Source organism: Colius striatus, chromosome 3 (assembly GCF_028858725.1).
Source record: "Colius striatus isolate bColStr4 chromosome 3, bColStr4.1.hap1, whole genome shotgun sequence".
NCBI classification, from domain to species: Eukaryota; Metazoa; Chordata; class Aves; order Coliiformes; family Coliidae; genus Colius; species Colius striatus.
Window position 1 is genome coordinate 10,188,798 of NC_084761.1, and position 16,233 is coordinate 10,205,030.

The following is a 16,233-nucleotide window of genomic DNA, read 5'->3' on the forward strand; positions in this document are numbered from 1 at the left end:
CACCGGTTCCCAAGACCTTGTGGACTTTCCCTTTCTCCCCAGGACTGCTGTGTGAGCTACGGCGGGATGTGGTATCTTAAGGGGACGGTGCAGTCTTGACAGTGGTGGCAGCGAGTTCAAGTGATCTCCAGATCGAAAGGGGAAACCTGCAGTGGGTGGCCCAAAGTCACACCGGGGCCTCGGGAGCGTGGGGCAGGATCTGACCTACTCTGGGGCGCGTGGGCATTGCAGACAGTCCCTGCCCTCCCAGCACACTCACACACGTGTTTGCATGGCCGCCGAGCACAAGAGCTCCAAGGAAGACACCACGGGACCCTGGCTGCAGCTCGATTCATCTGGGATTTATGTATTTCAATTCTCGTACTGTTCCGTTGTTAAAAAATAAACCCATATACTGACACAGACGTGAGGGAAAGTCATGGTCTAATACTTTATTTTGTAAGTAATGCCAATAAATTAAACTTGTTTACAAACATCCCAGGTTTTGTTAAATACCTCTGTGCTCAGCTTCAGCCCGAGCACTGCGATAGCCCTTCCAGCCCTCTCCGTGGAGAGATGGTTGCATTCGTGGCAACGGCAGCAGGGGATGGGGGAAGGACAGGGGTGTCTCCGAGCTCTGTCCTACACAGCAGTTGTTCTCACCTGGCAGCTGTGAAACGAGTTCTTTGAAAGCCAGGTGTGACCACCTGCTGCCTTTCTGGTGTTGGTGGAGGGTGGGGTTGAGGGGATTTTGCATTCCTGTATGCAAGTGCAGCGAGGTAAGTGAGCGGGTGCCCCCAGCTCTGCTCACCTCACGGCAACACTGTCAAACCTCTATTTTCTGTAACTTTTATAAAATAAAATTTTATCTCCAAGGTCAACTCTACCCTGCCTTGTGTTTGTCCAAGAAGAAATGGAAGCTGCACCCACTCCGTTTACAGCCCCGGGGCTTACAGAGGAAGGAAAGAGGCGAGAGGTAGACGATCGCTTGGGGTCATTCTGCTTCTGTGGCATTCAGGGGGCAGCCGCCAAGCCCAGGGCCTGCTGCAAGAGGAGCACTAACCCCGCTGCTTTTGCAGGCTCTCAGGTAGCCCTGACTGCAGAAAGACAAGGCAGGTCCTGCTGGGAACACTCCAGAAGGGGGCCGCTGGCTGGGCTGGTTCTTTGCTGTAATTCCCATCACGTGAGAAGCTCAAGCAGATTCTATTAATTTCATCTACTTATGCTCAGAAAAGGCTGCGTTGAGTTGTTGACTAAAATAAGCAGCTTAAGGTAGTTAATCCAGATGAGATTGGCTAAGAATATTGTTACCATACTTAATGACACTTCACATTTCTGTGGAAAACATCTATTTTTAAACAGGTGAAATTATCTTAATTAATAGGCTGGTGTAGTTTATTAACTACAGCACTGTAGGGGGGAGGTGGTTTAAATTCAGGCAGCCTTTGGCTTGTCCTGGTGCCCCTGCCTCAGCCAAGGCAGGAAGGGAGCACCTGGCTTTGGTGGGGTTATTGCACAAGGTATACAGCAAAGGTACTCGGGGAAGCTTCATGACACAAGAGTCAAGTGATTCTGTGGAAATCTGAGAACATTTCTGACATTTCTAAAGCATAAAAAATGTCTATATCAGAGTGCTGCAACTTAGCCACTGAGGATCACCTATTTAACCAATAATTCTGAATTGCTTGTATGTGTCTTCTGGTCTGGCAGCTGTAGGTCCCCATTGCCCGAAGCGGTGAGGAACAGGAGTAGTAACTCAGGTGTGAGGGACAGGGCCATGGCTCCCTCAGGTAAGGTCACTGCTGTCCAGTACCTGGAGCAGGGCAGGCCTCCAGGGGAGAGGGACCCCAGTGCTGGGGAAAGGGTGACAGTGCAGAGGACCCCAGGGCAAAACAGCGACATTTATACATACCCTCCCCCCCACTCCCCTTTTTGAACAGCACTGACAAACACCACAACAGTGGGAGAAACCTCATCCTTCCCTCGGGTTTTCTATCCTAGCCAGCCCTGCCCTTTCCCACACAGGGTTAACTTTTTACAATGTGTATTTCATGGGAGCTCCACTGGAGCTGTGTGGGAGACAGGGAAAGTCTGGAGCATGCAGATGCCTTCTGCACCAAGTTTACACCATCCCCACCTGGCACAGAGGGTTATCACTACTAGTTACACACTTGGCTTGCCTGGATTATTTATTTGCTTAGAAAAATAGTCACAGGAGTCAGATTCCTGCTTTTAAATAATTCTCAGAATGCAATACATGTAGAACTCCCACAAGTCTGAAGTGTCATTACTGCAGCTGAAGGCCAGCTACACAGAAGCTTAACAAGTATGATATAAGGCAGCAAGAGCTGCAACAGCAGCAGCTGAAATAAAGCCGAGACATTGTCAACAGTCTGTGTCACCTGGTTTGGTACCGCAGCAACTCCAACAGGCCCTGAGCCCGTTCCCTAGAGGAGGTGACCAAATTATGCTGCATGACCCTATATAAGGAAAAGGCTGTCACCTTTGTCATGTCTTCACCCCTTCATCTCTTAGCCTGTGTTTTCTTCACATGTTGAAGCCCTTTTCAAGAACACACTTCTCCATGTTCTTTGTTTTCCAGAATCTGAATACACAGGAATTGTGAGGGAGTGGAGAAGGGGAGGAAGAACAAGTATGTGGTCCCCAGTTGTCAGTAGGGAATGTTCTAGCAGTGTCACGTCCACCCTCCTGGCCCCACAGCAGCTGACACAGGAGCAACAGCCAAACCAATACACTAAGGTTTTACCTGGCCCATCTCCTTCAAGCACTTGAAGGCTGTGGTATGTGAGATTAAAAGCTATTCTACTACATCAATGCTACTACTGAAGTTAAACAGCTAAACTGTAACTTTCTATCTTACCAAATACACATAAAATGTACTTTGCAGACATTCCACCAAAGAACAGTAGGTCCCCAACAACATACATAATCAATTCACAGTATCTTGCATTAAGAGAGAGTGCCCTATGTAAGAATCCATACCTAAAAGCCACACCAACTTTATATCACATCCTCTTGCAGTAGGGAGACATTTTACTAATCTGGGGGAGAACTCAGCCCCAGCACCGTGCGAGCACTGTGGCAGCTCACCCTCTGGCACAGCAAGTGCAGGGCTTGAGGAGTGTTGATTTTCTGCCCCCATGCAGTTGCAGGGCTGGATCCTCGCTACCAACAACAGGAAGCTCTAGCCTGGTTCCTTGGGAGAAATACAGTACAGATCTCTCAGCGCTGTTAGTTTTGAGGTGGACTGAAGAAACGTGTCAGTTACTGCTCTGGCCAGAGATGGAGTGTAGTATGAAGTTGTAGTGTAGTATTCAGCTACAATGTTTGTTTGCTTTACAACCACTAGTTTGTGTGACAATGCTAAACAACATTACGTCTATTGCTACATAGAGGGAGACTAGCTGTTAACTAACTAGCTTGTTAACTACAGGTCTGCAAGCCAATTCAAAACATTCATTGTGAGTGCTCAAGAAGTACACCAGGATAAGGGGTCTGCTGACATGTGTGTAAAGCTTTTCCCCTTGACTAACAGATGAGTCACCAGCAGAAAACGGGCCAGCAGCCTGTCCAGTGCTATGGCTGAGAGGAGAGGGACTTGTATTTTGCTCTCTGTTCATCTATTTCTTCCTTTGTTTTTCGGATACAGCTAAAAATTTCCTTGAAGAGTGCTTTGTAATCAGGAAGAGCATTTGTGGGACAGTCACTTAGCTCCACATTAGTGGATTCTGGATTGCTAGCTGAGAGATCATACTGGGCATTCCCCACACTTAGGTCTTTGGAATACTGCTTCAGCGTTTGGACAGCCTTGTGTTTCAAAGAATCTTCATCCATTTGACACTTCTTCAGAAGTTCCTCGTACTTCACTTTCAGAGCATTATACTGAGCATCAACTTCATTAAGGACAGAGATCCCACACTGTCTCACAGCTTCAGCTCTCCTAATACACGTTTCTTCGTGGCCCCTCAGAATGTCCCCCCCAGCAGCACTGCTCAGGAGAGTTTCGCTGCTGCTCCGTTTCAGCGCCTTCTTCTCAAGCTCCGAGACAGTCACAAGTCCATCATCTGCCAGGCTCTGACCAAGCTCCCTTTCTAAGGGCTCCTTGAATGAAATGAAGAAGGATTCTGGCACCAGTTTCTCTGCGTTATGGAATGTGTTTTCAGACTGAAGCATTTGCCTCATTTCAGCCACCTCCACCTCCAGCTCCTCTGCACGAGCTCGATACAAGTCTATATCGACGAGCCTCTGTTCCAGCTCACAGTTTTCTTTTACCATCAGACTATATTCCTCTTCCATTGTTTCCCTCTTCTCTTTTTCTACATTAAGCTGGGCTTGCAGAACTGTAACTGCTTTTTTTAAGTTCTCATTTTCTTCTTCTAGAGGACTTAGCTGACTATCCATTGAAGTAATCTTTTCTGCAAACACATGATCATAAACAAAATACCTGCAGAAACAAAACAAGTAATATCAAATGTAGGAAGTACAGCTGACCACACTTCCTAAACTTTTCCTGTCCTGGGTAACTAATGACAAATTTTAACTGTGCTAACACACCCCAGGGCATACATAGCAGTAATTTACTAAACTACCAGGCCATTTAACTATCAGAACACAGTCTGTGAATACTTAAATGCCACCCAATCAAGGCTCCCAGCTTAAGCAGAATGGCAGTAACAGTTGCAAGTTACAAACTTATTCAATAACTAGACCTATGATTTATGGTTGAACCAACTCTGCCTCCATCTATCATGCAGTACTTTCTGATGCACTCCACTCTTGTAACTTTTGTTACTATTAACTGTGGAAACAAGCTTCAAAACTGACAAAATTTTGTAGGCTGGTATTTCAAAAGACCTTTAGCAATTTGAAGGATGTACAAGTTTAATCTACAGTCCTACCTCCACGTAGAAGGGTGAAGCCCAGACAAAAAAAGCCTGTTCTGCTTGTCTGTGGAGGTGCTTCACTTACAAAATTGCCTTCTAGGATTGAAGCTTATCTGAGCTTTTACCCCAGGTGATTGTCCTGATGGGCACCCCAAAACAGTACAGCTGCCTGAAAGTGCTCAACATTAAAAAAGCAGCTCAGAGCTCTAGGAAAGCTCCAAGTTCAGGAAAGCTCTTGCAGGAATCCTACCTTCCCTGAAACAAAAATATCCACAGACATCCAAAGAAAGGGTATAAGTTACAGAAAATATTCTGTGTTTAGGATATTTGCTTTTCACATTATTTCTGTGTGTGCATTTGTCTGACTCAAAAAAATGCTGTGCAAATTGCTGTAAGCTTTCTAGGCCACAGTTTGATATGGTTGGAGGCTGTGGCAGAGAATCTTTGAAGGCAGAAAGTGGAACCTGCAGCTTCTCTCACAAAGTGTGATCTAGAAGTATGCCAGCAGCAGTGGCCACACCACACAGTGCAGGACTGTGCAGTCATGTAGCCTGATGGACATGTGTGCTTGGGGCAGTTTTCAAAGCTTTGCTTAAAATAATGTCAGTATTATTTGCTATGTAAGGTAAAAGGCTTACTGGCGAAGGTCATACAGCTCCTTCAGACATGAGAAACTATGCATGGATCGTGGCTGGTCAGATCTCTCGTGGCTCAGCCGGCCTCGTCCAGACTTTTTCAAGTCTTCTACTTGTTGTTGCAGGTCATCAATGTGTGTTTGCAGGTTTTCAATAGTCTCTGTCAAGCTAAAAAATGAAGGACTGTTGTTAAAAACACTGGAGTGTTTAGTCAAGGACATGGGACTTTCCCATCTCCTCATATTGTAGTTTCCTCCCTGAAAGCTTCTCTTTGGCCCCAAAAGACCTTTAGCTGAAAGTAGCCTTTCAGTTTTAACAGTATTATAGAACACCACTAGACTGAGACAGCCCCCAGTTACACACCAATACCCTTGGGCTGCAGGGGGGTCTGGTGTAACTTTTTTACCTTAGTATCTTTTGCTGGGAAGCTCTGCTCTCTGCAACTAGTTTTTGATTGGTGTCTTCCAGCTCTCTTGCTGTCACATCCAGCTGCTCATAGACTTTTGCGTGCTGGTCATTCATCTGACGCAAGAGCTCCACTTGCTTGGTGAGGTACTGCAAGACAGGATTGCTGTTAGCAGCTGGGAAACACACGGGCAGGACTGCTGCTCTGCCTCATGATCCACAGCCATGGAGAAACTACTCAGTTTCAGAAGTGCAGATCCCAGTGGTGCTTTGCTAGGTGTTGAGCTGAAAAGTCACCAGCAGTAACTGCTAGCCAGGCTGCCTTTGTCACAGGCCAGCCTGGGCTGCTCCACCAGCCTTTACCCAGAGGGGCAAGCTGAGTGGATCTGTTCCCACTGCAGTGTGCTCTCCCCAGGACCCTCCTGCTCTGGCTTTCTACTGCAGTCAGCACAAACACAGCCTCAAATCCAGACTGCAGTCTAGTCCTTAACCATCCACCGAGTCCTAAAAGTTGCAGAGTGGGCTCCAACAGAAATTTTCTGTCCGCATTGACCCCACAATTTTCTTTGCATTAGAACTGAAATGTTGGGTAGCTCCATCCATTTTCAGTTCAGTTTTTCCAGACTGAAGCAGCATTAGGTTCAGCAGAACAGAGTTTAGGAAGGAAAAGCAAATTACTGAATTCAATCTTTAATTACTCCCAGAGAACTATTGCAGATACTCTAATCCCAAACAAAGATCTCCTGCATTTAAAACAAACAAAAAACCCTCCACGTGAACCATTTTCTCACTTTCATCCTCTTTAGTTCTACAGTTGACAACAGAGATAGTTAAGTTTCTTGAGTCATGTCAGAAAGCTTGGAATTCTCAGTCTAAGAGCAGTTAATGATCACTTCAGACTATTAATGCAAGTGTTTTATATTGTCCCACCCAGGGTAGGACTGATCAAATTCTACATAAGAATTTGCATCAGACTTGAACAAAAAAACTAATCCCTTAAGTCTGAAATACCTTGTTCTTACATAGAAGTTATTTCATGCAATATATTCTGTATTACAACATGGTACTTTTCAGAAGAGTAAACTTGATGCAGGAACATCCAGCAGCCTTGCAGGCAGAACTGCCTCTTTACATAGGCCTGGTATGGACTCAAAACTTCTAATATTCCACTTAACCTTTTACCTCATTAGAAGATTTGGTGAGTTTACATTTTAGGCAATTTAAGAACAGATAATAAGTTAATCTAGGACTAGTAACTGCTACATAGAGACTTGTAGAAGATCAACATGATAGCAGTAGGACAGATCCTTTTGTGGCCTGTGCACACATGACAGAGGATTTACACAAAAATAGTACATGGATTAGCAGCAGAATCTCAACGTGACCCATTTCAGATTAACTTTCCCTATTGGTTATTCTCAGAGGGAGCTGGAGATCTTCAGACTTTCTTCAGCAATATGAGCTAAGCACAGAAGACAAGGCTTTGATGTCACAATTAGATGTTATCACTTACTACAGTAGGCTTTCTCAGTTTTAGGTGAATGGAAGAGGTGAAGCACTCTTTTCTCCACCTGAGTCTCCAATATCTTCAGTGCTGCTGTCAAATTGGTTTGGTGTAACCAGAGCACCAAAACAATGTAAAGATGTGGTAATAAACACCTAAGAAGTTCACATTTATTCCACCTCCTCTGCAACTGAGCACCTAGCATGAAACAGCAGTTGAGACTTCTTGTATTCTACTGCACAAGAGGAAAGCATCAGTACTTCTGAAATCTGAGTACTAAGAACAGATTCAGACAGGAATAAAAAGTTGCCCTTTTAACCCAGCATTTATTACTTCTACAATGATTAGTTAGTGGCACGTGTCAGCACAGAGGTCAGACATAATGATGCACGGCTGTAAAACACTTAATATGTTAGAGTTTAATGTATTAGATGTAATCTTGTGCACCCCAAAGCCTTTGACCCTTCGTTTTTGGTGTAGAAAATGTAGTACCATATTTCAGAATGATTTCTTAGCCAGTTCTAGGCTTTGCTACCCATAAGATGCAAGTTAATAGGGAAAAACCCCTCAAAGATTTACACTGATATACTGCACTGAAGAAACTAATCAAAACCATAGCAGAGTAGCTACAAGAACAGCTGAAGGATCACCTTTAGGTTAGAAACAAGAAGTGGAAAATTAGAAAAAGTCAAGAATAGAGCCTGGATATGCCCCTCGCAGATGTGTCCTGTGCAGTGAAGCATCCTGCATTACAATATAGGTATGAAAATAACTGACTAAGCTGCTTTTACCAAGTAAAGTACTGCACCTTGCATATGCTAACTTTATTTCCACTTGTTTTGGTGAATTCCTGTAACAGTCCCTTGTGCCAATAAGCCAATATACTCTGTTTATCCATCTTGAGGTTCTCTGAGTATCTGAAGAAGGGGTTCATTTGATTTTCCATTTTCTACCAGAAATACAGATGAAAGAGAGACTTCTTTGGAGAAAGAAATGTTTTGAGTTGCTATTTTGCTTTTAAATTGCACTGGGAAAAAGAAAGACAGAAATTAAGACAAGTGGTGGGACTGAGAAGACAGCATGTTACTGTGACAGATATGGATACAGTCTAGAGGTTCTTTGGCTTAACACTGTAAGCTGGGCAAGTAAACATGCAGGCACTCATTATCTATCAGAAGCACCACAAAAATTCTCCCACCTCTCTCCCTCTCCTCTCAGGGGAGTGAATAAGACAGCCCCATTTACACTCCTACCCATTTTGGAGGCGGGGAGGAGGAAGGAAGTACCAGATAAAGCCTTCAAAAAGTAGCATTGCACAAGTGTTGATATGGTTTTTTGATTGGCTCAGCAAAGCTAGATACTGAGAGGACAAATTAGCCTGTGGCTATGAGGCTGTCTGAACATAGAAGTACTTGATCCTGCAGCACACCAGCTATGGGTCCCCTGCTGGAAGGACACTTTGGACTGCTTCCTGGTGCTGAAACTCTCTTATGTTGTCAATAAACACTAACCCACCAAAAAAAGCTTAAGCAAATAAACTGGCTAAAACCAACAGGGTATTACACCCTTAATGATACCAGAGTGCTTTGATAAATGTTGCTAAGCTGCATTCAATATATACTTTCATTTTTCAAGATAGCATTAAGACAGCTGCTTATTAAGTAACTACACTCAGTGAGCCAGGTTAGCTACCTATCACAAAGTCATGCTGTTTTACTTCAAAAGGTGTGTTGTAGCTGTGTTAAACACTTTCTTCAACATGGTTGTTCATACAGCTGTTGAACCTTAAGTAGAAAAGTATTTGTACAGCACCTTCAAGTGTTTGCTCCCTCTAAATCTTAAGCATTAATCTTTTATACAAACCACTCATGCCAGTGAGTTCTTTAACTAATACTCTGCATAAGTAACACCTTTTTTGTAATGCTGTGTCACAAATATAAACATCAGCCATTCCAACCATTGTATCACAGAATTAAGAGGATAACAAAGATGATGTTTAGCACACCATAGAGGAAAGAGATGAGATGTATGAGATACAAAACAGAAGTATCTTATAAACAAACTGCACTCAGAAATTGTGAATCACTTAATACAGATGCTGCATTTGTGTTAAGGTGACTACTTTAAAAGACATATATCTGGAAGTATTAAGCCTAGGATTAAGTTACCTGTTACCCCTAGAGTGATGTTTTAAGTCTTACATTGCAACTGTGCAAAATCCACACATCATCCATAAGTCCTGCTCACACAAAGGAACTTGGATTTTGTAAAAACCCAGGGTACACCAGTCACAGCCTGTTCCCTGTGACTTGCACCAGAACTAAATTGAAGAGCTGACTACATGTCCAATATGTTATCAGTCAGCAAAGTACTGAATATTTAATAATCCAATTACTAGAGACCATACATTGCCCTCTAATAGCTGAAAAAAAAATCCATTGTGATGAGAAATGCAAGGTCTGCAAGAAAACAGGCAATATGAAACAAGGGAAATGCCCAAAGGGGCCAGGTTTTTCCACCCAGTGACACAAAGAAGAGTGGTTTTGCAAGGATGGCTATGATTTTTTTCTTACATGGAAAATAGAGACTAATATATCCACTACATCCTGTATTTAGATACTACTGAAGTATTTGGGTTTGCTGTGGGGTTTTTTGGGGGTTGCTGGCTTGTTTAAATTGAAATAGACTTTAGCTCCCTTTACCACAGCTCAGTTTAGTGGTACATATCCTCAGATTTTACTTAAATCACTCTCATGAGCTTATCAGAAGTAAAACTTTGGTGCTGTACTACTAACATGTTAATTATTTATCTAACACCATATATTTTAATGTCATTTTAAGTGGCAAGATGAGCAAAGTTTAGCAAAAATAACTCCTTCTGAAGTAACTATTCTGTACAACAAGAAAAATGTTGGTAATTTCTTATTAAACAAGACAAACATGCAGATTAATGGCACAAAGCTTCCAGCAATCAGACCAGCAGTTCTAACTAGATCAAGCCTATATAGGTGCTCAAATTCCCAAAGTAGCAGAAGTGGTTAAAGGTGGTTCAGTATTTTTCTTCAGAGTGCACATCAGATGGCCATAAGTTCAGATTTCATCTTCTGTGCTATTATGTTGCAGGTCTAGATGCTTTAACACTTGGATCCCCTAAATATTTACCTCTATCTCCTGCAGTTGCTCTTGATTTGTTGCATACATTTGCTGTAAAGATTCTTCTAGTTCGGTGTTACGGTCCAATAGTGTCTTCCCAAGCTCAGCAGCAAGATGAAGGTCTAAACAAAGAAATCATGTTTCTATGTAAGTTATAAAGCCATTAATACAATGTAATTTTAAAGCATTTTAATCAAATACTTGAGGTGGGGGTTTTTATTGCTGTTATTACTGCTATTACTGTTATTTCCAGTACCCCAAAAGGAAATTTTATACTTAAGCAGAACATTCGTATACCATCTATAATGCAAGTCTAAGCCCTTAAACCTACAAGAGCCTCTCATTTTATGAAGCTTCCTTGGTTCCTTCTTTGGTCCTTTAGCCACAGGTCAGACACATCCAGCATCTTGACTTCCCTCAATCTGCCTAGCACTGCACCAGCATCTCTACTCAAGGTATCAGCTACACTTCCGTGTTTACAGCACTCATGTTTTAGAATAATAAGCATAAAAGACCCTGTAAGTGTTCACCAGGCTAGAGCCAGGCCAAAGCTGACTTATTTACTTTGCAGTTCCTTGCCACTACACCTTCACCAAGGAGCTCAGGTCATACAGGACCAAAGTGCTAAACTTTCAGATGCATTTTATGGTGAAATGATAATATCAAGAGACATAAATCTGATAGAAATGTAACTATTCTTCTTTTCAAGCTCAAACCTAGGAGACAAGAATTGTTTTGTGTGCTTCATAACATTTTAAATGACATTTGTTCTCAGACACTTAATTTCACTTCAGCAATCTTCAATCACCTCCAGGGTGCAGTGACTGTAGTTGTTTCATATTAAGAAATAAGTCATCTGAACACTCAGTTCCTTTCTAGAAGCAAGCTTGAGAGTTGTTCAACAGCATCACTAGTGCTAGATGTTCTATGTTATTATGTTTAAAGACATGTCATTTAAAAGCTAATGTAAGGTGACAAAGAATTAGCCCTTGGTGTTATTGCTAAAATTGCAATTACTTCGTGCAGGGTATTACATGTTAAGAATCACAGAATTGTTTAGGTTGGAAAGACCTTTAAGATCAGAGTCCAACCATTAACCCATGTCCCTCAGTGCCACATCTACACTCCTTTTTAATATCTCCAAGGATGGGGACTTCACCTCCTCCCTGGGCAGGTTGTTCCAATGCTTGATAATCCCTTTGATGACAATTTTTTTTCCCCTAATATCCAATCTTAATATAAAATGTCTAATTTTCTGTCTCCTTCCAATAACCTGGACCATGACCAGGTTGTCTTCTGCATGTGTGCAACACAATCTTGTTACACAAAACTAGCATTGCTAGTGGGAAAGACACAGAAGAAAAGACAAGAAAAAAGGTTATATGTACTTTGAAAAGTCTTTAATTAAGATACAAGAGACTTGTATTGCATCATCAGTAGTTGTAGTTAGACAAGAAAATACATTGCACTTTCATTTAAGATGCCTTTGTATCAACTTCTTATCTTACCTGTTTCCTGCCCTTTCCCAATTATCTTATCAGCTAGTCATTGTAAGAGAGAGAAAACACTGTTCCAAGATTGTTCTGTGCTAACTTTCAATTTGGCAGCCTGTCCAAGGCGATTACTTCGACTACGTACATAAGCCAAAGACCAAATTCAGGCTTACAAGGATGAGTAGGAGCATTTGTGTATTAAGTTGTACATGTCCAATTCTGGCCAAACAACAGCTGTGCTATTCTTTACACATTCTTTATGGCTATAATGCATTCTTTCCTACCTTAAGGTCAGATTCTTAGAATAAATGCCACAAAAGTCACATTTCATAGTTGTCGTAGCTTCAAAAGATGTACCACTAGGAGCCACGTGGCATCCCGATCAAGGCAGTTTATCCTCACATGGCTTTTCCCACACAAATCTTTACTAGGATACAATCTTTAAAGCTGGTCAACAATACTGGCATCATTCAAGGCAAAGACTAAATAGTCCATTCTTTTATATTAAGAGAGAAGAATAAGAGCTTTACAGAGGATTTAGGATTATGTTAAAGACATAATGCATAATAGAATTACATGCTGCCATTTCCCTTCCCAAAGTGAAAGTTGGTTTTGATGTTTAAGTACATTTAGGAGTTGATAGGGCATCTAAGAATGAAACTCTCATCTACTAAATCAAGTAGTACGTACCACAGGGTACTTTGAATACAATGTGAATAATACAATTCAAGTCATTACACTTACAAACTCATTCTGTTCATTAGAATGGCAGAAGTACAAATAAATGAGTTACTATAGGAGAAGCATGCTGCTACTTTGTAATTAAGGCAATTTGTTTCTGAGGGGGAGAAGACAAGTGGAAGAGCTTAGGAACATGCAATAAAAACCTAACTCCTGCCCCTAGAGGATGCAAGAACTGAAAGAATTTCACCTCTTACTAAAGTTAAAGATTTGCTTTGCACCTATACATGGTTGAGTACCTACAAGCCCTCTAAAGAGCAAGTTTTAAGAGTGAGATGTGCAATACATCTGTTCTCCAGATACAGAAGGAAAACAGTTAATTTCCATTTCACATAGAGAGTTACTGTACAATACTAGGAGCACACTGCATTTTCTGTTTTAAATTTATGTAAAGCAATAGCAAGGTTCTGCCACAGACACGCATTGTTCCTTTTCACCACAACAATGTAAGCAGAGAAGTATTTAATAATGCCAACTGACTACGTGCAGACCTTAAGATCTTCATTTCAGTAAATCTGATGAGTTGTACTGGTGTTTAACAGCTCCATCAAATCTCTAAACCAAAACAAGACTTCAAAGATAGATCTTCTGTGATGTTTAAGAGCCTGCACTTACCAGCACTTCTCCACAATCTCTTCTGACAGCTTTACTATAACTGACAAAAAGATGAAAACAGCACAAAAATCCTTCTCTTCTACTTTTCTGTAACCCATCTAACAAAATGATCCAGAGAATTTTCAGTCTAAAAGTAATTATCTTCTCTTCCACAGCAAATGGCATTAGTAACGCAGGATACCTAAGTCTGGTTGAAGTTTACTTAACTGCAAAATCATAGAATGGTAGGGGTTGGAAGGGACCTTTAGAGATCATCTAGTCCAAAAATCAAACCTTGATTTTTTTTTTTCCACTTAGCTTCATATTTCCTACTCCACGAACACACTCTGTTGTCTGAAAATTAGTAACAGCAAGGTGTAAAAAGAGCAGTCATGTAAAAGAATTCTGTTTTCAAAAGTCAGCATGCTGCAGCAAAACATGGATGTTGCAGAAGGAAAGATGGCTGTTCCCATCCTTAAAAGAATTCCATGAGCATTCTGTTTTCATGAACAACATGCCAGACAAGCCCACCTCCATTGTCAAGGCAAAAGCTTTCTGTGCATACAAAAAGACCGTTAAAGTTTTCTCAAAACACTATCCTAATTTGAAGTTTCAAAGACTGGCTGACAAGAACCACAAGCTTGTTTCAGGGTGCTTTATAATGTTTTACAACCTAGGTCTTCTCATAAACCTACTCCTTGGTTTCTAAACATGCACTGATTGTTTGGGTTGTGAAGTTTCAAGAGACCTTGATAAGCAGTCTAACTACTCTGTTTACATACATTGGGACTGCTTAGTCTTAGGAGAAGGAAGAGCATCTTTCAGACTCCAGGAATAAAGAGTAACAAAACATTTAAACAACATTCCTGTAAGGAACAACTTCTTTGCATTTCAACTTGCCTCATCAGTTTATTTTCCTCCTTTCCCTTTTGGCAAGGTTATTAGTCACTTCTGTTTAGGCTTGTAACGAGATAATCCCCAGAAAAAAAAAGATAGTTCACATGCTGAGAGAGCATTAACCAGCCCTCAGAATGCACAAACCTCTAGAATGAAATACTGTTTCTTAAAAGCTCACAGCAGAATGCCAAATAGTGACTATTTCACAAATTTTCATTAAAAGATTAAATGTCAATAAGGCAAGAACTCAGTTGCTGTATATCATGAGGCAGTCTCTTTGCAGGTCTTTCACCCTGTGAACACTGACATAGTAAAAACTTCTAAATCACGTCATTTCTACATCATCGAATTTTCAACTCTTCCTCCTGGCAGAAAACTAGTTTCAGAACTATACTTCAATTGATTGGTTTATATCCTAGAGCCACAAAAACATCTATTCTGAGCAAAGAGTACCTAAATACAGCTTTCAACAAGTTAGCTATTTTGTAGTCAAAGGACACAATTAGAGAGACCTATTCCTGTCTCAGAAGTTTCTGCTGGCAGATCTTTGATCTCAGTGTGAAAACTGCTTAGCTAGGAAGAGCTTTTAAGAAGTATTTTTATGGTTTATAGTACAGTGGCACCTACCAACCCCAAGCATTAATATACTTCAGTGTGAAAAACAAAAGCATAAGGCTGGAGCAGGTCTGCAGGGAGCCACTTCACAGCCTTGAGCTGGCCTTCTAAAACGAACTTGGGATTAACAATGACAAGTAAGACTAAGTAAATACCAGCCACAAATGCCTCTAAACTCTTAAAGGAAATTGCACAATTTTTTCCATATCACTTTGGTAGAAGATCTTTAGTGCAATTATACTTGGTGTATACCTATGACTCCTTCCTCATCTTTGAAACGGGGAGAGCATTTACCTCTTGCCTATAGTGTGTTAAGATATATTGACAGAATGACATACAGAAGTTAATCGGGTATAATTCCGATGCACAGCAGCATTATATTAACTACTCCTGTTAACTAGTATATATTAACTACAAAGCTTTGTACGTTTTTAATACTGCACCTGCCCCTAATGGAGCACAGCTACAGTCAGAGCTTCAGCGACTGGAAGCCCTTACAAGAAGGTTCAACAGGGCGCATCGCAGCAACCCGCCCCGATGCTTCCTGCGCCGGCTATTTCCAGCGCCTACCCCGAGTAGCTGTAGCACGTCTTGCCCAGGCGCAACTTTTCGGAGAGGCAAGCGGAGGGGAACCCAGGCACAATTCCCCTCGGCTGCAGCACGCCTTTCCGTCAAACAAAGACGGTTGCGATCGTTACCGGCATCAGCGATCCCTGTGCCTGCGCGTCCCGGACGGCGGGGAGCGCGGCCGCGAAGGGAGCCGGGGCTCCCGGCTGCGGCGGTCGAGGGGCAGCACAAGCCTCGCTCCCGCCGCCCCGCGACCCCCGCCGGCGGCTTCGACCTCCTCACGCCCTTCCCAGGGTCCCTCCGGGGTCCGCCCCGCCGTTGTGGCGGTGCCGTGCCCGCCGCCCCCTCCCCTCGCACATCCTCCCCGCCACAGCCCCTGCCCTCGCACGCCCCCGCGGCGGCTCCCCACGGCCCAGTCCCTCGCACGCCGTCCTCGCCACAGCCCCTGCCCTCGCACGCCCCCCGCCGCCCCGGCTCACCTTGCTGCAGGTCCTGCTGGTCGTACCACGGCTCATCCTCGCGGATCTCGAACTCCTCCACCAAGCTGTCGGCCAGCATCGCGCCCCTTTCCCTCGAGGCGAGGCGGCAGCGCTCACACCGAGTCCCCTCGCGCCGAGCAACGGCAGGACAGGGCGGACCGGCAGCCGCTCCTCTGCTTTAAAAGCCGCCTCCGGCCATTGCCGAGCGTTTCCGGACTTTGCCGAACCTCTCCCCCTTCTGGTCGGGCTGCGCGAAGCTGCCGGCGG

At 43.0% G+C, this 16,233-nt stretch overlaps 2 protein-coding genes across 4 annotated transcripts in view; one reads left to right on the forward strand and one right to left on the reverse strand.

Annotated features, from left to right (window-relative positions):
- Nucleotides 1–849, forward strand: part of POLR3E (RNA polymerase III subunit E) — a 30,091-nt gene extending 29,242 nt beyond the window's left edge. For all 3 annotated transcript variants that reach the window (XM_061992270.1, XM_061992271.1, XM_061992269.1), the window contains exon 21: nt 43–849. In XM_061992270.1, coding sequence (XP_061848254.1) covers nt 43–99 — 57 coding nt within the window. In that variant the 3' untranslated portion in view covers nt 100–849. The remainder of the gene's footprint in view (nt 1–42) is intronic.
- CDR2 (cerebellar degeneration related protein 2) lies at nt 419–16,215 on the reverse strand. The gene is made up of 5 exons (XM_061992273.1): nt 15,967–16,215; nt 10,590–10,702; nt 5,925–6,073; nt 5,522–5,686; nt 419–4,444 (listed from the first exon to the last, which is right to left on the reverse strand). Exons 1-5 carry the CDS (start codon nt 16,043–16,045, stop codon nt 3,577–3,579), a joined length of 1,374 nt encoding a protein of 457 aa, XP_061848257.1. The 5' UTR covers nt 16,046–16,215; the 3' UTR covers nt 419–3,576.
- Nucleotides 16,216–16,233: the final 18 nt, after the last annotated feature.

Bases quoted from the DNA above. Each gene is read 5' to 3' on its own strand.
- CDR2 (XM_061992273.1), bottom strand. From the start codon at position 16,045: ATGCTGGCCGACAGCTTGGTGGAGGAGTTCGAGATCCGCGAGGATGAG. The intron at 6,074-10,589 runs GTAAATATTTAG...CCTGTCTTGCAG, and splicing joins AGCAACTGCAGGAGATAGAG to TACCTCACCAAGCAAGTGGA. The intron at 5,687-5,924 runs GTAAAAAAGTTA...TTCATTTTTTAG, and splicing joins TCCCAGCAAAAGATACTAAG to CTTGACAGAGACTATTGAAA.